This window comes from Scomber scombrus, chromosome 16, assembly GCF_963691925.1.
Source record: "Scomber scombrus chromosome 16, fScoSco1.1, whole genome shotgun sequence".
Lineage (NCBI taxonomy): Eukaryota > Metazoa > Chordata > Actinopteri > Scombriformes > Scombridae > Scomber > Scomber scombrus.
The window spans coordinates 16,522,566-16,544,865 of NC_084985.1; the positions used below are offsets into that span (position 1 = coordinate 16,522,566).

The 22,300-nt window shown below is 41.1% G+C and overlaps 3 protein-coding genes across 3 annotated transcripts; 2 read left to right on the top strand and 1 right to left on the bottom strand.

Annotated features, from left to right (window-relative positions):
- Nucleotides 1-4,607: 4,607 nt before the first annotated feature.
- Nucleotides 4,608-9,788, top strand: LOC133996669 (probable methyltransferase-like protein 24). The gene is made up of 5 exons (XM_062436282.1): nt 4,608-4,962; nt 6,004-6,102; nt 7,582-7,718; nt 7,899-8,166; nt 8,827-9,788. Exons 1-5 carry the CDS (start codon nt 4,636-4,638, stop codon nt 9,130-9,132), a joined length of 1,137 nt encoding a protein of 378 aa, XP_062292266.1. The 5' UTR covers nt 4,608-4,635; the 3' UTR covers nt 9,133-9,788.
- Nucleotides 9,789-10,795: 1,007 nt separating this feature from the next.
- Nucleotides 10,796-19,427, top strand: wasf2 (WASP family member 2). The gene is made up of 9 exons (XM_062436600.1): nt 10,796-10,918; nt 12,264-12,427; nt 12,640-12,774; nt 13,125-13,278; nt 14,345-14,462; nt 14,583-14,704; nt 15,703-15,861; nt 16,156-16,643; nt 17,973-19,427. The coding sequence occupies exons 2-9, from the start codon at nt 12,295-12,297 to the stop codon at nt 18,128-18,130; spliced, it is 1,467 nt and encodes a 488-aa protein (XP_062292584.1). The 5' UTR covers nt 10,796-10,918; nt 12,264-12,294; the 3' UTR covers nt 18,131-19,427.
- A 1,067-nt stretch (nt 19,428-20,494) lies between these two features.
- gpr3 (G protein-coupled receptor 3) lies at nt 20,495-21,481 on the bottom strand. The gene has a single exon (XM_062436604.1). It carries the CDS (start codon nt 21,479-21,481, stop codon nt 20,495-20,497), a length of 987 nt encoding a protein of 328 aa, XP_062292588.1.
- Nucleotides 21,482-22,300: the final 819 nt, after the last annotated feature.

The window sequence follows — 22,300 nt, forward strand, 5'->3', positions numbered from 1 at the left end:
CAGCAGGTGAGTTTATTGAACCAAGGACCACCGCTGCATTACTGGATGACCATACTTAATGACTCAGATCTAGCATAGAAAGCATTCATTGATATTTAATTGGAAAGTAAAAAGAAGGACAAAAAGACTTAAAGCTGGGGTAGGCAGTTTTTTTGAAAAGACAAAAAAAAGGAAGCTGAAATTTGAAATTACAACCCTCCTTATGCAGCTCTCACTTACTTCTCCCCACAGCCCAAGTCCCTCCCACCAGACAAGCACAGGCATATCCACTCGTTTTATATGTGCATGCCTAACAATATTTACTGCACTCACTTACGCACACAACTTCCTCTCAAGGCAAAACAACCTTTAGTAAAGGGTAAACAGGCCCGCCTCTCACCTGTTTGAAGTCTGCCACAAAAGTAATAAGTGTCCCATCTCCCTGCATGAATTCGAGTGATATCGTGTTTCACTTCTGGGAGTCGACTTCACTTCCATTGAAAATCTTTCGCTCCAGGGTTGTTGATAAAATTATGTGCTGTTCAGTTTCCCCCAAACGACAAGCAACAGTCCAATGATCGCACGCTGCTTTTCATTCTGCTTTCTGTTGATATTCCTGTCTCTTTTTTCTCTCCTTCTGCAATTCATGCAGTCCTGTCACTTCCTATCCCTCAGTATCCCACTGCTAGTCTGGCCTCAAAACTTTCTGTTTTGAAGACTCCAGTGATGCACAATAAGTGGAAGAGCAGAGTGCACACGGATAGATAGGAAGGTCGGCCATCGAATCATTTCAAACGGGCTAAATGAAATGATTGGACTGATTTAATATAGGCCTGCAAGATTCCAGAATCCGTCCTCATCAACTTTATTACAGACACGTAGTTATTGTTATTGTCAGAACATTTGATTGAGAATTTCAACAAATATAACACAAAATGCTTCTTACATAAATTGCCTACCCTAGCTTTAACAAACTAGTAAACTCTTCCACTGATGAATACATGAAACTTCAAAGCTGCTCATTACTTGATATTAAATTGGATGATAAAGCACTATGAGTAACAAAAAGATATTTACAGCCTCAATTGCTACATAATTATAAAGGCTTATCTGATTGGTATATTGAAATGCCCACTTAAATAGCAATTAATTAATTGCTTTTGCTAGACTCCCTAGATTCATGTTTGCAGACACTCAATGGAAGTAATAGGTAGATTTCAATGGGTTTTATGGTAGGTTGTGTTATGATAAGCTGTGTAAGTCCATGGTAGTCAGAGTTGAAGTATAAATAGATACATTTAAAAATGGACTACAACAGTACTGACACTTTCAACAATGAACCTCTGTAATGTAAAGGTTTACTTTTCATTTTATAACAGTCAAAAATGTTCTTATTACTCTATCTCTCTCCCTCTTTTTTTCTTTCAGGTGCATTCAAACCAAGCTTTTACAGATTTGCAAACATTTTTTTTATTTTTTGTTAAAGAAACTTCTTTGTGAGAGACTGTGAAATGAAGGGTGAGAATTTTGCTGCCAGCTTTGGACAGTAAAGCTTTAATTCTCCAGCATTGACAATCAAGATCAACCGCAACTTAAACACCCAAGCATGCGCACACACGCACATGGACACCAACACACATACACACATACACACACACACATGCACGTCCACATACACAAACAAAAAACCCACACGCATGTGCAGAATCATTGACTACCTGAACACATAAAATCATATATGTGTACGCTGGAAGGAGGGAATGGCCAAGAGGAGCTGACGGATGAATCCCAGACGCTGACGGACAGAGACAAACCTATTGCCTAATTCCTTTTCTTTCCTGCTGTGATACATAGAGGTCTCCCAGAATCTCACCAAATCTCTGTCTGTATCTCACCAAATCTTACTGGTCCTGTGCTGTACATCTCTAGTGTGGACAAAGCAGGATCACACTGCTCTTTCTCTCTGTTTCTTTCCTCTGTCTGTTCTCAATTTCTCCTCCTCTGCTAAACCAGCAACCGTGTTCTGCACTAGACTCAGCATTTCTGTCTTATGCCCTAACCTGAACCGCATCTGAGCCCAAATCATCCTTTTAAATATCATGAGCCCAGCAACCGTCCTACTCTGTGCGCTCCCTGTGTTGTGTCCCATGAGAGAAAAGTGGACTAAACCAGTTTCTGCTCTTGAAATACCAGCATCTGTACATACGAATCCAGCTCCAAACCACGGGCCCCTTCTTCACTCTGAAGGTCCGTCATCAACCTCCTCAGCGTTCTGCCATAGTTTCTCTGCTCGGGGGGGAGAGACAACTGCAGCATGGAGACTCTACATCCTGTGTTTTGCTGTTTTAACTACAAGGGAAAGAGACATTGAAATCACACAATGGCCCCAAAGAGACTCTGGTTTTTCTGTCGGCAAATGTGAGAAAGACGAGGATGTGCTTGCGTGACTGCAGTAATGCATGTATTTGTGTGTATGTGTGCATATATGTGTGAGTGTGAGTGTGTGTGTGCCTGTGGGGTCAAAAGGAGTGGAGCTCCCGAGACACCAAAAGTCTTGGCGGGGCTTCATTCGCTCTTTCACTCTCTCCCTTCTTTTTTCTGTGGTCTTGTGTTGTTTGGTGGTTTTTGTGATGAAAAAAATTGTATATCTGTCCGTTACATATCATGTATGTATCTGAGGTGCAAAATATTTAAATACACATTCTGTTCTTGCCATTGGTAATCTCGTCTATAGTATAATGCTTCTTTAATGGATTATGGGAGGTGTGAGCGTGTGTGTGTATGTGTGTGCGTGTGTTTTAGAGCCTCCCTGAGTATTGGGCTATGCCCAGGCTGTCTGCGACTGTGAGCGAGAAAGAGTTCAGTCAAGGACACAATTCGACAGGGAGTGAAAGGGAGGGAGGAGAGAGGAATGGATGGTTGGGAGAGCAGGGGAGGATGTGTTGGAAAGGAAAGAGAGAAACCAGACTGGGGGAAATCAGAAAAGAGTGTCAGAGAGGTATCAAAGCCACTGAAACAAAATGTACAAAAATGTACTGTTTCAAAATTCTTCTTCCAAATAAGGAAATGTATTAAAGCACAGCGTAAAGGCTGGCGGTACCAAGGCGCTGACAGAAAGGGACCCATGCTCATTTAATGTCCTCACAGGGAAACTTGATATAATACAGCAAATATTGTACATCTGCAGCTCATGTGTATATGAGCGTGAGCCAGACAGAAAGCGAGAGTGAGAGAGGAAGAAAGAAAGCAGATGGGGGGAGTTTACTGGCTGCATACTGTGTACAGTTTGTCAACAGGCTGACTAAATAGACTCAGACATGGCCGGAGGAAATGTGTTTGCTGTGACATTCCACTGTATGGTGGAAGGGGACATGCACTGTCAACAACACTACATGACAGGCAGAGAGGAGGGGGTGCAGGGCAATAGCTCTCTTTCAGACTTTTCTTTTGTACTATTTAAAAAAATAAATAAAACTGCCTTCAATTTATCACTTTCTGTGCAAAATTAGCCAACTGAAACTTAAAACCAAAATCTCAGCAAGTTTGACAACACTAATATATTAAGTGTGTTGCTCTCTTAACATTTTTACTCAACAATCACTGGTGGAAAAAGTATTCAGATGTTTCAGTTATGCAGAAATGGAAACAACAATGTAAAAAAATATCTATTGCAAGTAAAATTCTTGTATCCACAATTTTACCTCAAAGTGCTCTGAGCAAAATGTAAAACTAAGTATTCCCTATGCAGAAGAATGTGACAGGGGCCATCCTCCTTCAAGCACTTTAACATGTAACACTGACAGGTTGTCAGTATTACAAGTCATAGTGCTTGATGTATTGATCCATTTACATGTAAGCAGCATTTCATGGCTAGAGAGAGAGAGAGAGAGAGATTTCAAAACTACATTTATATATTGTTGCTGCATAGTTATTTATAACAATGCATCATATTTTATAGGTATTGTATGTGTAATTTTAAACTCCTAACGTGTAGCTGTTAAATGTAGTGAAGTAGCTAATGAGTACAATATGTCCCCCTGAAATGTCGTGGGGTAGAAGTGTATCATAAATTTGTACATAAAACTTGCATATAAAGTCTACTTGAGTAATTAGGAGCTACTTATAGGCCACAAGCAGTGACTGAACTCTATTTCTGCTTTGTAAAAAAAGTCACTGCATCACATTTATCACTAATTCAGCAGTCACTGCTCATGCGGAAGAGAGCTGCTTGGCATCGCTTAGCAACAGCTGAAGCAACCCTAAGTTAGTTAGCAATTTTGAAATCATTAGCTTGAGTGTCTTGTTTATTGATTTATGTCGAGGTAGTTTAAAAAGTTTTTGGCCTTTAAACTCAATATGTGACTGAATAAAGGGGACGGTCGAACGTTATAAAAATAAATGTCATTACTTCGTGAGGTAGTAATTATTATGGGCTAGCGTGAAATAAAACGTCGGTCACTGTGACAAAAAAGGCCATTGCTGACCGAGGAATGCGCTGCGTCATCACAACCTTCCCCTGGGGGTAAAGAAGGAGGAAAGAGGAGGAGGGGAGTAGTTCTCAGCTGGGACTTTCCCCTCTGCCCTCCAGGAAAAAAAAAAAGTTAAATCACAGGGCACCGCACCGGAGATGTTCACCGGTGCCGCCACGGAGGAGGTATGCGGACCTGTGTGTGGTGGTGCGGCCGCGGTGGTCTCCCCTTCCGCTCGGGACTACCACTTCTTCTGATCCCTCCATTTCTCCTTGCGCTCCAGCTCCTCGTCGTCGGGCCGTGGTTACCTCGAGCCGCGAGGATGGGGATGGAGGAGCAGGAGGGCGCGGTTGCGTTTTCCGTTATCAGCATCGAACCGGAGAGGAGCTCACGCCAAAGGGAAACTCTGTCCCGGCGACCGGATCTGGCAGAGGAGGGAGAGGAGGTGGAAGATGGGAAAGGGATGGAGGGGGCAAGAGCATATGAGGACGAGAACGAGATGCACTCGAGCCAGGTACTGTATGTAGCGCGAGATATTAAGTTGACTGAAATGTTTCTGAATGTTTGCATTATTGCCAAAGTTAAATGACATCAAACTTGGTCGCTTTCTGGGGGGTAGAGTGACAATTTTCATTTTTGCCAACAGTTTTATAGACTGCCATAGTTGATAAAACAATGTAGTCATCATACCCCAGTTAATTGACTTTACATGCACAATCCAGCATGCTTTACTGATTTGGGACTGAGCACAGAAGAGGACAGATGATGCCTTTCAGCAGGCCTGTACATATTAAAATGAGGACTAAAATATGTGCTTTCTTCATCCAGTATATTCATTATGTTTCTGCACAGCTCTGTGAATTATTACAGACATGATGGAACAGGTGAGGGCAGGGGGGCAAGCACAACACTGACCCCAGATCAGAGAGAGGTGACAGCTGTTCTCTCGTTCTCTCTTTGCCCTTCGGATACCAAGAGCTTCAACCTTCATCTGTGTTGGTGTGTGGGTGCATCTGTCCCCTCTCTGCCTTGAACTCCTTCCCCTCACTCCTCCCCACCCTCTTTCTTTCATTCTCTTTTTCTCTCACTGTCTCCTTTTCTGCCCGAGGCTAAACTCTCTGACTCATTCTAGTGAATCATCACCCCCCCCCCCCCCTCCCTATTGAGGTTGCCATGGTGACCACAAGGCTCAGTCTGGGTTGGGTGGGGGGCTTTGTGTGTGTGTGTGTTTATGTCTTACAGTGCCTCAGGCAAATACGTTACCAGTAGGACTGAGGTCAGAGCCTGTGACCTGCCTCCTCAGCACTCATACCTAGGGCAGGGGTTGCAGCACACACAAACACAAACACACAAATATGAACACACACACACACACACACACACACACACACACACACACACACACACACACACACACACACACACACACACACACACATATTACTGTCATTCCTATGCATTATTCAGCCCACTTCCAAATTCCCATGAATCTGCTGATATTCCTTGTACTGTTGTATCAATATATTGATGTGTGTTGGTATGTGTGTGATCCCAGGTCAGACCGAGACCTTTGGAGTTGCAGCCTTTGGCTGCAGACAAGCTGTCTTTCTCAGCAGAACTCAATCGTATCGTCACATATATTACCAGGCCACAGGTAGGCTACACAGAACATCACCTAACAGAAAGTGCTGCTGCCAGATGAAATCACCTCACATGTTTAAAAAAATCTACTCATCAAATCTCATTATGTGAAAAAGTGTCAATGTGTGAAATGTCTGAAATGTCTGAATGCACCTTAATATCATTAACGCTTCTTGACCAAATTTAGACATAACCAATCTTGATTTACTGTATGCTCTACACAACTGCTTGAATCTATTACATTCTCTTTTTTTATATTTTACAGACAACAAAGCAATATGACAGTAAAGCACTAACAAATGACAGGATAAATAGAATAGAATAGAAAGTCTTTATTGTCATTGTACAAAGCACAACGGAATTGAGATGCTGTCTTTAAGTGCAGAAACAAAAAATAAATAAATAATTGCCATTATTTAATGCAGTTTAGTGACAGTTACTCTTAGAATTCATAAAATATAAACATAGCCATGAAAGAATTAAGTATACATTTATAGTCAAATAGAAAGATTCCCAAACATTTTGTGACCCTTTAAAACAAAGTGATGCATGTTTATGACCTCTAACCACAGGTTGCATACAGGCTTGAAATGATAAAGCTGTATAGTGTTACTTTTTTAAATCAAATCTTTAACCAGGTGAAATTAAGATTACAAGATCTCTTTTCTGATGACATGAGAAAATACTGACCATTGTAAAAGTCAGAGACAGAGAACCTATGTTTAGCAAAAAATGTTTTTCTCCTTTTTTTCTGTCTTGATAATCATCTTGTGACCCCTCTGATTTATCTTGTGACTCCGTAATGGGGGTCCTGAACCTCAAGTTGGGTGCCACTGGTCTAACATGTAGAGCCCTCCATGAAGGCCTCAGGCTACACTCCAAGTCATAAGGGACTTTACAGATGCCTCAGCCAGGATTTAGAGCTTGCCAAGCTTTAAGAGTAATCAATAAAACTTCACTTTCTCAACTACTACTTCTTCACTTCTGCAACTGCAGACTTGTGGGGGTTAACATCGCAGTAATGTGATCAGTCGGGCGCTGTCGATATCCTGGCAGAATTGTGCCAAATCTGGAGCCAGAAAGGACTTTCAGTTCCAGACTGGAAAATCCCGTACTAGAGTTAAGACTTACATAACACCAAGTTATGGGGAACTGGAAAGCTGAACAATATATTCAATAATTTAAATGAGTATGTTGTGGTGATTTTGTTAATTAATTACTCAGTAAATTAAGATAACTCACCAAGTTACTTTTATAAATGATTATCATCTACTGAATCACACATTTAAGAGCCAGAAAATAATTTGCTTTACCTAGAGGTATTTGGAGACATCACTTACTGTCTGAAAAGTTCTCATGCATTTATATCCTTCTATCGACTGTCTTTCACACAAACTTCCTCTCTTCTTATTTGTATGCTAATTTTGTGTAAGCTGCACCGCACACTTCTGTGCCCATCTCATGTGGCCTTTCTTCTCCTGTCCATCCCCAGCTGAACTGCTCCAGGGTTTTATCTCCAGGTCTGGCTCAGGCATCACAGCCGCCTGCAGCTTCACCTGTCTGGCTGCTGTGTGCTGAGGAGTGGCTCCTTCCAGCTGCAGATACACCATGTGTTGCATACTCCTTCAGGTGTGCCCATGTGTCTTTACAGTATGTGCATGCGCCATGATGCTTTTGCATTCACATCGCTGGCAGAGTTGGAATAAACAATGCAATGCATATTTAATCATGCACGCAGTAATCTTCAAACCACCTCTGTGCTCCCCTGCCTCTCTGTCTATCTTTCTGTGTTTGTCTCTGTCTCTCTAGTATGGATGGGGGAGATGCAGACTTTCTAAAGACTGTTTCAGGGCTGGAATGTGAAGTCCACAGTTTTGATCCCAGTAACTCCAATGCATCTGGTGGTCACCTTGGCAACAGTTTGGCCAGTAACCATGGTAACGGAGGTGTGGCGAGCCAGCACAAGATGTGGCTGGAGTGGCGGGCACCAAGGAAGCGCAAGCACAAGACAAGAGGCAACCTGGGTAGTGTTTCTCAAACACTGGCAGATATCATGGCAGCTTTGGGACATCACACAGTAAGACACATGCACATGCATACACATACATACACAGAAATTTAGAGAAACCATGCCAAACAAACATACCTTAGAGTCTTTTCACCCCAACATACCCAGAAAGCTCTCTTACTTGTATGTTCCCATAGCAACAGGGCTCTGCGCCATCCCTGGCTGCCATGGCAACAATTTAAGTGAGTGAATCACACAGTGGCTCAGTTACATCCTGCAGCCACAAGAGGGAACTGCACTCCTACAGTTTGAATATACTGTATGTTAGTTGACACAATAAGGAACGCTTAAAGACATTCATGAATATTCAGAGATCGTTTTCCTTTGATTTATCCATGTTTGCAAATGGATAACATGGAAAACAGTGAGGCAGCACACAGACTCATGTGCATTTACATGTACATTTACATATAAATGAGTCTGCAACACTGACTTGTATGGAGCTTCTAAATTGCTTTCTTTTTTGTCATTTCCAACAAAGAATCCCAGATGCCCTGTTTTTTTTTTGGAAAAAAGTCTTAGTTATCTTTCACTTTTAAAATAAAAAGGGCTGCTGCTTTTTGTGATTTGTAAATTTGAAAAGTAACTGATAAATTCCTGTTATAGCTTTGATGAATATTGGATATATATGGTATTTATTGTGGATCTCTGTTTTCCTTCGTCTTTTAGGTTCACTTCCTGTATGTTGATCTGCTCAGTGCTGAGTGGCGAGTTTTTCAGAACTGGATCGAGACTGGGACTTTGCAGAGTGTTCTTCATCTGGTTGCCACAGTGCACCTGCAATGGGCAGGGTTTGAGGTGGGCGGAACCAATGAAGAAGTGCTCCGCTATTGGTTCAGTGTCCTGCAGGGTCTCCAAGACTCTGGACTAAAGCTGGTCCATAGCTCTGCAGGAGAGGGACACAGTGTCTTAAAACAGACAGCAGCAAATGCTCACAGCTCCTATACACTCAGCTGGGTCAACATGAGACACTGACAGTTGTGAATGGACAATGGTGTACACACGACCAGACATTGTGGGTGGCCTGTAACAAAAAAGAGAGGATTAAAATTAAAGTAGTTGTTGGGAGTCAGACTTTCAGTTTGTTTCTTTTTCCTTTGAGTCAGGCAGACAGGTTCTTAACATGACATCTCCATCTAGTGGAGATGAAGGGATCTGCTATTTTATATGTCTCCACCCTCAGAAGGAAATACTGTAGTTCTTGAACATAATACTGGTTGATTTTTGCCAAATATGTAGCTGAATGATTGCTTTCTCTGGGTACAATGAACGGATGTTTAACAAACATTAAAGGGTGTAGTTTTCTCACTGGCAACATAAGGGACACATTTTCTTTTCTCTTTTTCTTTTCTATTTTTTTCATTGACAGTATGAGTTGTTCTATTGCTCTGGTAATATATCAATATATCTTCATTATGTCATAAACAGTACAACCTCTTTTGTATTCCTTTGATGGATATAGCTAAGATCCAGATGTTTGAATGTAGTCTTTGAATTGATGATGGAGTGTATTTAAGAACGTTTCTGTAGGCCTTAAAATGCTTTTTTGTGCAATAAACTGTTGACACAGAAGATTGTTTAAATGATAATGAAAAATATTGTGCCTGCTGTGGAATTTCTTGAATTTTTTTCCAATACACTGATGCATTTTTTTTGCACTCTACTTCTGTATAACAAATAAAAACAATGAAACTCTATTTAAAATGTGGATTAATATCAGAATAAATTATTTATCTTGATCATCCCTGATAGCAAGAGGTTTTAATGTCCTGAGAAGACAGGTGGAAAAAGATAATCTTCTAGCTGAATGTTTTGATGGAAATAAGAGGATTTTTTGTTTTGGTTGCTTTTCCTCTACAGTGTATAGTGTATGTGGAAGCACAGTTATAATTCTAATCTACATATAGAAGTGTAAATGCAAGCATATTTATGCATCTTACTTACCTTACCTTACATACCTATTAGTAACTGTATGCGTGTGTGTATTTCCAATAAATTGTAAGTGTTATTCAGTGACTGTTTGCATTTTTTTTTCAAAACGTATTTGCACTTGATCCAATAAGCAAAATTAAAGAAGCGACTGCAACAGTGACATAACTGTCTAATCCAACACAAATAAAGTTAAGAAGGCACTGTGCCGCAAGACAAGGTTATAATTGCCATCATATTGCAAACAAACACATCATCCCAGCACTACTAGGGTTCTAGGCCACTTAGATAAAGTATTTATCTTTACTGGATGAAGTCTTCTCCTACCATAAACCTTGTGTACTTGTAGTGTGCACTGGCTGAGCTAAGGTGAAGGGTGCACTTAACACTCGCCCACATTGTTATCTATCTTCTTAAGTGATTTTTCTCCATGCATAGTAAGCTTTTCTTACTTTAATTCATAAAAGGCCAATTCCAGTCATTCCTCGGATGGGTTCCAACTCGCTACAGCGCACGTCGGAATGTGCTCCTGCCTCCACCCTCAGTTACGCAAATTACGCCCAAATGTTTGCCACTAGTCAGGGCGGAGTTGCGCATTTTGCGTTGAAATTTCCACATCCTGTTTTCAGCAAAAACGAGCGACAGGCGTAGTAGCTAATTAGCATCGAGGAATTCAGCTGCTCGACCAATCAGAAGTTCAGAATCCCGGGACTTCTGAAATCTGTTTAGCCCGTCCGCGGCGTCCTGTACTGCTCAACATTTCTTGTAGAAATCTTGAGATAGGACAACAACCAGACTGTATAGAGAGAGATTACATCCACCAATTTTGACGGTAAGTAAAGTGTGATTAATTGGTGTTGCTATCATGAATCGAAAGGGGTAAATATACTTTTGTGAGGTTGTTTCTTCGAGATAAGAGGCGTTTACAAGTTACTTCCTGCTGTGACAAGGCCGAGATCCCAAAATTACATTTTAGCATATTTTAGCCAACTTAGCTTCATGTTGTTGGCGTTAAATTGTAAAGTTGATTTCTTTTATTGTGGCTTCCAATCTGGGATAAAGTTCTGAGTTAATGCAAGATATTACATTTCTAATGAGTACATTTTTCCTATTATCAGCTTGACAGTCGAGGGCGGCTGACTGTAGCTAACTTACTGCTGAACATACCACTAACCCACAGTGAGAAACTATTTTCTGCTTAAAGGGGTAGTTCAACCTTTTAATAGCAAAGATAATAAACGTGACAGAGCTACAGTATGTTCCCTGCGGAAATACTCAAAACAACGTGCCTGTCAACCCAAGGAAAAGGGCAGACAACTTGTCTTGAATCCATTTGTAGGATGACCTCACCATTCTCAACATGAACAACTTGTAATTAGGCAATCGAAATGGGGAATAGGAAGCTCTGTAGGGTATACTTAGTCTAAGCTAAATTCTGCCTGCCTGTACTGTTTTGGTTGCAGGAAGAGAGAGTCTGCAGTCACTGCACATCTGTGTCATTTTCTGAACTGATTCCAGATGGAAAAGGAAAGATACTGCTTTGCGTGGGGAGTTAGCATTAGCACACGATGATTGTAATTTGTCCAGAATAATTTGAAATATTTAAATTACTGTATGCATAATGTTGCTGATATAATTACTTTACCAAAGATTTTTTAAAAATGTTTATGTTTTCCATTTTAGTTCACATAAACTGAGTGGGTATTTTAGGGTTGCGTGCTGAGTGGAGCAAGGCTTTAGTTTTGCTTCTGCTTTCTGGCTCCCTGTTTATTTATATGTGTGGCTGGATGTCACATGAGCATGTGTGTGACTTATTCAAGGATTGAATTAACAATTATTTTCATTAACAAGTAATCTGTAAAAAAAAAAAAAAAAAAAAAAAGTATGCACTGGTGAGTAGATAAGGTCATAAACCAGTGAAAAATACACATCAAAGCTCAAAGGGACCCTTACTGGAACCAGTGAATGTTCAGCATTGTTGCTTGATAAAATAAAAAAATAATAAAAATAAAAGAAATAAAAAACAATCATTATCAAAATTGTCAAATAATTATCTGATGGTAAACTAATCAGTTAATCCTGTTAACACAAAACTAATGGGTATATTTGTTGTTTTGTCTTATAGTCAATGTTTGTATATCTTTGTTTCAAATTAACTGCCTTCTCTTCCCCTTCAGGGTTGGGCCCCACCACCTTCCACACCCCACCATGCCTCTGGTTACAAGGAACATAGAGCCACGACATGTGTGTCGCCAATCCATCCCCACCAACATCCGCAGTGAGCTAGAATGTGTCACCAATATCAGCCTGGCCAACATCATCCGACAGCTCGGCAGCCTCAGTGAGTGTTTGCTGTGTGTGGATAGGTGTCAGTGGTTCATAACACATGGTGAATGTGTGTGTGTGACGCCTATTTGCATGTTTCTGCGATGACTGCGATTTGGTTTTAATTTTAATGAAGTTGCGATTTATAAATATGTAATTATTGTGCATTTGTGAGACAAATTCCGTCATAAATGCACATTATAACCCTGTGTGTGTGACTGTTTGTAGGCAAGTACGCAGAGGATGTGTTCGGGGAGCTGTTTGTACAGGCTGGAGCATTCGCCATCAGAGTAAATACACTGGGGGAAAGAGTGGATCGCCTTCAGGTCAAAGTCACTCAACTAGATCCTAAGGAAGAGGAGGGTAAGTACTGCTACATAACTAATACTCATGTTAGTGTGTACATCAATGTGAACTCAGATAATATTATATAATAGTCTGCATTTTAATGTTTAGTTACTTGTCTGACAGCATGAAATACATCGCTATTAGTCTATTTTAAAATTGCAAATAAACGCAAACTGTAAAAACAATAGTTGAACATCGCTGACACTGCTAATTGTAAATAGAAAAAGTTCTTAAAATTGGTTTATAATTTTCTTTTATAAAGAAGACAAAAGGTATGCAATTAAAAATGACTTTCCCAGCACCTCTTCTCTTTTTGGACAGTGAATATTCAATTGACTTCCCTTTGTTTTTGCTTTCTCTTTCAGTCTCTCTGCAGGCCATCACTACCCGTAAGGCCTTCCGGAGCAGCCTGACCCAGGACCAGCAGCTGTTCATCAGGCCGTCTCTGCCATTACCTGTACAGGACACCTATGTAACCTGTGACCCACCCCCACCACTCAATCATCTCAGTCAATACCGGTAAGACTCAGCAGACACACATTCAAGGCTCACATTTATTTACTGCAGCATATCGTGCAAGGAATAGAAAGACCACGTGCATGCATATGTGCACACGTGGAAGTACACACATGCATGCCATATGTTTGTCATCATTATGCATTATTTAAACCCATCTCTCTGATACATATGCTTTCAAACGTAATCAGAGAGTGGGTCTCAAATATATGCTGGGCTGTAATATTGTGTGTTTGTCTTGTCTGTGAATCTTACTCCCAATTAAAAGGTGGAAAAAAACAATTGCAGAATATCAATATATAAGATTTTTTAAAAAAAAAGAAAAAAAAAAGAAATTGCTGACATGTTCCTAAAGACACACATTAACTTAAGAAAATAGATCTCACCTATTTATATGACCAGGAAGTTTGTTTTGTTTCACTAATTTTGTAATTAACACTGATCAATTTGTTGTGGTCTAGAAAAATCTGAAACATTATATGTCAAAGACCATTTAAAGCAACAAGTCATTGTGTAGTATTTGGTTTAAATGGCTCTGCTTTATACTTTAAGTATTCCCCTCTATTGAACCAAGGCAGCATTAAAGAAATTCTGCAGGCAAAACAATAATCATGTGTGTCACAACCCAGCTGACACATATCAGTGAGATCTTGAATATAAATTATGCACGAGACAAGAGGTGTCAACGGAAGTATGATTAATTAGAAACCAGACGAGAGGGAGGCTGGTTTGGTAGAGGGAGAAGTCAGTGTAATCACTAACCGCAGCAGTGGCATTGATGATAAGCAGGAGCAGAGTGTAAGCTTGTCTAATTATATTATCAAGACTGTCTCTGAGTGGTTTCAGTGTGACAGTGGTATTAAGTTGACCTTAAAAGTGGTACATTTACACACTTTCATGCTTACTGGGTATTGTGAACCTGACAAGAAAATAGCGCTCTGTTGCTAAAAAGGGAAGTTTTATGGTGTGATGATATACTGACACATAAGGCAGATAAAGAGCATTTACATAATGTGTGAACATAGTGTAACTGAATGTTGTTATAATGTCTGTAAATGGTTGTCTGCAGGGAGGATGGGAAGGAGGCCCTGAAGTTTTACACAGATCCTTCCTACTTCTTTGACCTATGGAAGGAGAAGATGCTGCAGGACACCAAGGACATCATGAAGGAGAAACGCAAGCACAGAGTGAGACATAAACATGCTAATACACATAAAAAATAAGTAACACAACAATAAGTCACCAAACTAAACACAAGGTCTAATTTTGCTGGTAATCACTCTTTTCACTGTCTCCCTTCTGAGTAGAAGGAGAAGAAAGACAATCTGAACCTGCGAACGCTCAATCCTCGGAAGATCAAAACCAGGAAGGAGGAATGGGAGCGCCGCAAGATGGGAGAGGAGTTTGTGGTGCCAAAGAATGATTTGATGTAAGTTGAGAGATTGCGTGAAATAAGTTGAAGTCTCCACAGGTTGATGGAGATGTGTTTCTACTACGAACTCAAGAAGCATTTGTGTGCCTTTTAGTGATGAATTTAGTTTTACTTTCACACGTTAATAGAAAGGAAGTATGTGCATACAGAAAGGACACTCGCTTGAATTTAATTTAATTTAACCCCCACCCCCTTTTTTTATTTTTATCATTCAATCTGTGTACAGTGATTGGCCAGTCTGTGGTATGTCCTGTATGAAAATGCTCTCTGGGGATTGGGTGTAGCACTGGCTGTCCCTGACAAAAAGGCAGTGCACAAACATATGAGTCACATCGGGCCTTAGGGTTGTTATTCATTTATATTGCGTATGATACATTATATAATCCTGTAAACATGTTGAATAGGCATAAACATATAAAATATCTAAAAAAAAATATCACAGAGAAAGAACAAATTACTGTCAGTAACATTTATTCTTTTTGTTAGAATCAAATAGAAAACAACAGTATAAAACAAAAGAAGAAAGGAAAAGAAGAAAGAAATAAATGTTAGCAAGAATACAAGAAGTTAAGAACATCTGCAGTATTTCTGTTTTTAACGTGTGTAGATTATATCTGCAGCTTAATCCATGATGCATGAAATGAGTCACCATTTAATTTGTTTGCTTACTTGAAACTCAGTCACAGTCCACACCTGATGCAGAAAAAACTGAAGTTATTAAGATGAATGTTGAGCCCAATCCCTTACTGCTGGGCAAGTCATAGCACTTTGTATTTTTAATAATTGTGTGAACAGTCACCACGGGGTGCATGCACTATTTGTGTCCTCTGCTTTGAATGCATTTGTTATACTTCCTCTTTTTGTGGTCATTTCTCATAAAAAAAGTCTATGGCTCACAACTGCTAATGACAACTGAAAATGCTAAATAAGGTTTCAGAGACTACAGATGACAAACTGTATTGTAGTTTATAACAATACATTGAATTTGTTTCAAGGAATTCCTCTGAGGGTCTGAATGGCAGTATCGGATCTGGAGAAGGCTTCACTTCTGAAGGCCTGGAGATGAGTACAGGCTCCTACGCTTACGAGCCTGGCTCCCCTCTCCCTCCACCTGGCCCTGATGACTTCCTGCCTCCTCCACCTCCAGACATGGCGTAAGTAGCATCATACGTATGAGCCCATGCATACGCCAACACTCTGCTAACACACTACTACCTCCACCCACCAACGTGTTCTGAACGTTCTGTGCAGCTGCTCCGAGACACATCTTAAGATTATAGGGTGCAACAGTACACCCGCTGTTCACTTTCAGTCTGTGGTTCTTTAATGAACATGAGCTGCTGTCCTTGCAGCTGCAAAGAAACTGATGGTTAATGGAGTGAAATAAGGAGTCCAATTTTGCTTTTAACTTCTTCATTTATCACTGACTTTGGTTCTGTTTTTGGCAGGTATAACGACGGACAGTATGGTGCACCGACCCAGAAACGTTCCAGTGTATTGAGTCCAAACCACCCTCCTCCTGCTCCCCCAATGGCCTCCCCACCGGCCAACTCTCGTCCTAACCTCGCCCCTCCGCCTGCACCTCCTCCCCCTCCTCCACCCTCCGGCTTTGGGGTTCCCCCACCTCCCCCCGGTTTTGACACCCCACCTTCTCCTCCTCCTCTTTCCTCCTCTCCCACCGCTTATCCATCCCCACCTGCTCCCCCTCCTCCACCTTCTATGTCCGCTGTATCTCCTCCACCCCCACCACCCATGCCTGCAAGTGGTGGACCACCACCACCACCTCCACCTCCACCACCTCCCCCTGGCCCTCCTCCCCCATCTCTTGTCCTCTCTGCTTCCTCTGGTGGCGGAGCGGCACCCAGTTCTGCTCCTAAACCACAGCCGGAACCCGCTGGTGACGCTCGGAGTGACCTGCTGCAAGCCATCCGACAAGGTAAGACACCACAGAGAAAAAGACATTGTAAGATGGATGGTGACAGTCCTCACTGCTGATTGGCTGAATTACATCTGAAACTAGGAAAACAAGTAAAATACTCCTGTGACTACATAACAGCAAACTATATTACATAAAATATAAAATGTCAGACATTTCCCTTTAAAGGGGCCCTGTGGAGTTTTATTGTAAACAAACAAAATTATATTTGCATTAATTGTTTTTGACTTATATGTCTGTGTGTGAGTTTGTGTCTATCTGTGAGGCCTAGCAAACTTGATCTATGTATTAACGTCATTATAAAACATTTGCAAAGCCGATTTTTTCCTGGATCCTCTGCATTCTTAACTTTGCTGGCACATACTACATTTCTGTGTTACTGTCGCCAGCTGTCGATTAGTGGCATAGCGTGAAATCTTTTATGTATATCACATTGCTGAGTTCTTGTGGTTGTGCACTCTTTTCGTCAATGTTACGCACGACAGAGATCCTGTTTACACCTGGCATTAACATGCATCTCGGGTGATCCTCTTACAATTAGAATACACTAAAGTCAAGTGTAAAGGACCACCAAGACCCATTGTGATCCAATCACATGCCTATAGGTGGTCTGGGACACACTCGACTACATATCTTTTGTAGTGTAGATGCTAAAGTGTCCTGATGCATCCCTGGCAAGAACATAACAGGAAACTAACTTCATCAATGCAGGACGTCTGATTGTTTTGGTGAAAGTGTTCCAGCAGTTGAAACAAGAAGCATTAATGTACGTTGCTGGAGTAATGTGAACAGTTAGAATATTTAAATGTACATTAGTTCTTGAAACAAATATGGATTTTGTCTGACAAGATAACTGTTCATGGGGCCTTCTGACCTTCTAGCAGAAATGATGTAGGCAGCAACCAAATCTGGACACACACAGCTCGAGACACATAATAGAGACAGGTGTGAACGGCAGTGTGTCTCAACTGTCCACTTGTCATCAGATCACCTGAGACACATGTTAATGCCAGGTGTAAACATCATAAACACAAAACAGGGACCAACTTGTAAAACCATTGCTTCATAGCACTAGTGGCCACAAATTCCACAGGGTAACTTTGAGTATGTTTGCTATGATAAATAATAATTCACTTTAATTCATTTATTGATTAAAGTTTTGCTAGTAATTATTTTTACATGCTTTAATTTCTACAATTACTGAAAACGGAGGGTCTGAATACTTCTTCCACCATACTTTTTCTGAAAGTAGCACTATGTGCATTAAGAATAAAACCGGGAAATCAAGTCATACACTCATTTTAACCATCCTCACTTACTCCTTCTTAGGCTTCAACCTGCGGAAGACGGAGGAACAGCGGGAGCAGGAGAAGAGGGATCACTTTGGCAACGACGTGGCTGCCATCCTGTCGCGTCGTATCGCTGTGGAATGCAGCGACAGCGAGGATGACTCTTCAGAGTTTGATGATGACGAATGGTCTGAATGATAGTCACCCTATTTTCACCTTCAAATCGACCTTCGTTTCTTCCCTCAGCTTTACATATTGTCAGAGTTTTACCATTGATATGACATTCTTTAGCACCAGTCAATCAGAGATCAATGTTTCTGTGTGTCTGTGTGTGAGTTTGTGACCTATTATTATAAATCACATTCCTTGACCCATTTATTCCTATTTATCAAAAGTTATTTAGATCAGAGGTGCACAAAGATGAATGTTTGTGTGTGTGTGTGTGTCTTGCTTCATTGGATGACACATTGATGTGAGTGTTGTGATGTGAGGCACGTCTCTCTGTGAAGTCTGTGCGTAAACACATCACATTGTCATTAATATCTCTGTCTTTATCATGGTGTCTATCAGAATCGGGTACCCTCTGCTGCTGACCAAGCGCCTGATTTTATCTGCTTGAGTATATTATGGCAGAGGGTAATGTAGAGGGAGTATACACACACACACACACACACACGCGCAACCTCTTCCATGCACAGTATTTGTGTGGAAAGACACACTGTGGTGTGTTGATGTCAAAACACCCTCATTCATTCATAGATTACAGTATAGATGATATAGCTCTAAAGTTTATGTTTTATGTTGCATATTGAATGATATAAAGATAATTAATGCAATACCTTTAAATCTTAAAGCACAGTTTTTTTTAATCACTTTTCCTCCCCCCACTTTTTATATCCAGTCATTTTTTGTGTCGGAGTCATGGGAACAATTGACTTGTGGATGAAAGATGGTTGTAGCTAATAAACAAATTCATAAATGTATTATTCAGTGTAATAGGGGTATTGGTCATGTCACATCTGGGGTGTTGATGAGATCACCATACTGAACATATGCAGACATTTAACACATATGATTCATTTTGTACTGTGTTTAGACTCTGTGATGTATTTCTCTCTGTATTTTTGAGCTTTCCTTGGGATGAATGAGGCTCTGATGCTTTAATCACGGTGCTCTGAATAATATCAGGCAGCCCTTTGCCTTATCCTGCTGCCTGAGACGGGATTTTGTACTGCATTTTAGTCTCAGTTCAGATTGGCTCCATTATCCACACTGATCACTGATAAGCTGCTTCCAAAAAATCTAACAGCTTTGATTTATGAGTCAAATGTGGAACTGACCGAATGTTTAGTGTGGACCACGTATTTCTCAAGTGCCTTTTGTTTTAAGTCTGCCTGTGTTAAAGCACAATCACACAGCATGCTTAGCCAAAGTTCAGCTTCTCCTGCCTTAAATTTCCAAATGATTATAGTTATTTCAATAAAGATAGAGTGAATGACCGTGATTGTTTTGGTCTGTGTCTCTGTGAGAATGTTTGAATAGCTTGTGTGGTGTGATGTGTTAAATAACAATTTCCCAAGGATGGCTTTAGCAATGCTTTATCCATAACTCATCCTCTTTAAGTCAGCGGTGGACACCTTTTTTCACACTGCACTGCTGACTGTGTAGGGAGTGTGAAAATGAATCGACCATATAAAAGTTCAGAAAATTAGTAGGAGGAGAGAAAAACCTCTTGCATAATCAATCTATCCTCATACCAAAGCTTTATTTAGCCACCTAATAATTTAGGATACAGGAGTATAGAGCACCAATGTATGCCTAATTGAGTTAAAGAGAGTGAGGGAGACACTAAAAGCCTCAGTAACAGTAGATAGAAGAGTGCTGACATCGCCTGGTAGAAAAAAGCATATTTATTATTCATCAGTATAAAATATTTATTCATTTCAAAAAGGTTGTGCAACACGAACATATGGTCAGTACATTTCAAGTGCAAAATAGAATCTCAAAGGTTGAGAACATTGTGTTTTCTAGACATTCAAGTACATAATATTGGGCTTTGGATAAAATACAGTATCAGTCTAAAGTTTGGACAGACTTTCCCATTCACTTCAGTGAGAAAGTGTGTCCAAACTTTTGACTGGTACAGTATGTCATTACACTGATTGGCTTACAATTAAAAACCCATTCCTTCCTCTAGTCTTAAAGTGCCGGTCGTCATTAAATCCACTTTTTATGGGTGGGTACATATATATAGCATCCCTGTGATTGTTTCATTCTGGGGATCCAGTGGAGCTACAACTGACTCAGGATGAGGCACAAAGTACACACAAGACAGTACGTTTAGTCTTTGTGGTGACAGCAGAGCTGTTCCAAGATGGCTGCCAGCCAGAACAGGTCAGTACATTCTGATTTGCAGAAGGACCCTCATCTTGAAGGGTAGTGCTGCTTATGTGTGGGTGTATGTCAGACTTGTTCTGGATCTGGATGACAGTCAATGCAGCTGTGTGTGTATCTTGGCACACAAAATGATATGTCTGGCATAGATTGGCAAGGTTTGGCAGTCTACACATCCACAGGGTTGTGTATGTGTGTGTTGTGTGCGCATCTGTGGGGGCAGCAGGCCTGGAGCAGCACCTTGCGAATGTCTTTGTTTCTCAGACTGTAGAGTATGGGGTTCAGCAGGGAGCTGCCCGCCGCTGGCACCAAGGTGGCATAGGTGTACAGAGGAGGACTGGACGCATCACCCAGCAGGCCCCAGAGGGAGAAAGGCATCCAGCAGCCCACAAACACACTCAGGACCAGGATCAACCGAGAGAAGCCCCTTCCACTGCTGTGTTTGTTTGCATATGATTGGTTGGAGGGGAGGAAGTGCCTCTGTGTAGCAATGGCATGGGCGTGCCGCCTTGCCACACGGCAGATCCCGGCATACAATTGCAAGGTTACTATGACAATCACCAGGAAGCCACCACACAGTAGAGATAGGTATGTCCGGGTCAGAGGTTGTGCTACAGAGCAGGAGTTTGGCTTGTCAAGACAGTGCCATCCCATTACTGGTCCTGCCCCAATGACACATGCACCCACCCAGACCAGCAGCAGGAGGACAGCGGCCCAGCGACGGGATTGGCCTGAGCCATAGGTGAGGGCATGGCTTAAGGACAGGTATCGGTCCAAGGCAACACCCATCAGGCTACAGAGTGAGGCAATCAGTGATGTCACCAGCAGTCCTGAGGTCACTAATTCCGACCAATCACTGGGCTCCATGCAGAACAGGAAGAGGAAGTGCAGGATCAAAGCCACACCTGCCAGGAGATCTGCCAGTCCAAGGCTGGCAAGAAGAAGGAAAACGGGGGCCCGCAGAGAAGGGGTGGCCAAGATGGTGGTGACAACTATTGCATTTTCAGTGGCAATGAGAGTTCCTGAAACACACAGGGCCACGCCCCAAACTGTGAGGGGTGGGACTTCAGTGGAGTTATCCAGCTGGTCCAGAGGAAAGAAGGGGTCCGCACCCGAAGACTCATCCCAGCCGAGGTCAGAAGTGTTCAGGATCATGGCTAGTTGGCGGTCACACAGACACAACCTAAGAGAGTGAAAAAAGGAAAAAACATGTTGACATTAGCTCTGATGGGTCATTAGTGCATCTCCATCTGTACACTTAACTGCCTTCTGCTTGACCAGAAGCTGAGGTTTCAGACTGTAAAGCTGCTGCAGGCCAGATGTGACATCAGCCAGAGCAGAAAATAACTTAATGGGATTATGTAATTTAGATCTTAATGCAGCAGATATAAAAATAAATGATCATGATGAATGCTTTAAGAGGCATTATAGTGATTGTCGTGTTCTGCACTTTCTTCATCCAGTGTATTTAGTTATTTAGTTACTATTGGGACAGCCTTTTTACAGCCTGAGCTAATTTACAGTCAAAGTTAATCTTGTCCTCAGATGTGCTTTCATAATAATAATAATAATATATATATATATATTTTTTTTAAACATACCTAGCAGTAAAAAATAGAAATGCAATTACAAAATAATAAGTAAATGTGAATCCACCAATTTACCATTTGTGGTCAGGCTGGAAAAGATATTTTATAAATTACTTATTTTAAGATTTCCTCTCCGTCCACCTGGCCCTATACTGGCTCTTATTTTTAAATAATCACCTTTTTTTGCCTAACAAATGAACCTGTACAGTAATCATACTTGCACTTGAAATGTCAGTGATGTCACTGACGTCACAGTCTTAGGTCTTGCCATTACTCATGCAAAGTTAATGTAGGCTTTATGCAACAGATAGAGTAACTTAATGTTGTGTCCATGTATTGTCATCATTAATGAGGCCATCATTAATAAAGATTAGTCACTCTAATC

Bases quoted from the DNA above. Each gene is read 5' to 3' on its own strand.
- LOC133996669 (XM_062436282.1), top strand. From the start codon at position 4,636: ATGCGGACCTGTGTGTGGTGGTGCGGCCGCGGTGGTCTCCCCTTCCGC. The intron at 4,963-6,003 runs GTACTGTATGTA...GTGTGATCCCAG, and splicing joins ACGAGATGCACTCGAGCCAG to GTCAGACCGAGACCTTTGGA. The intron at 7,719-7,898 runs GTGTGCCCATGT...CTGTCTCTCTAG, and splicing joins TGTGTTGCATACTCCTTCAG to TATGGATGGGGGAGATGCAG.
- wasf2 (XM_062436600.1), top strand. From the start codon at position 12,295: ATGCCTCTGGTTACAAGGAACATAGAGCCACGACATGTGTGTCGCCAA. The intron at 12,428-12,639 runs GTGAGTGTTTGC...GACTGTTTGTAG, and splicing joins CCGACAGCTCGGCAGCCTCA to GCAAGTACGCAGAGGATGTG. The intron at 12,775-13,124 runs GTAAGTACTGCT...TTTCTCTTTCAG, and splicing joins AGATCCTAAGGAAGAGGAGG to TCTCTCTGCAGGCCATCACT.
- gpr3 (XM_062436604.1), bottom strand. From the start codon at position 21,481: ATGATCCTGAACACTTCTGACCTCGGCTGGGATGAGTCTTCGGGTGCG.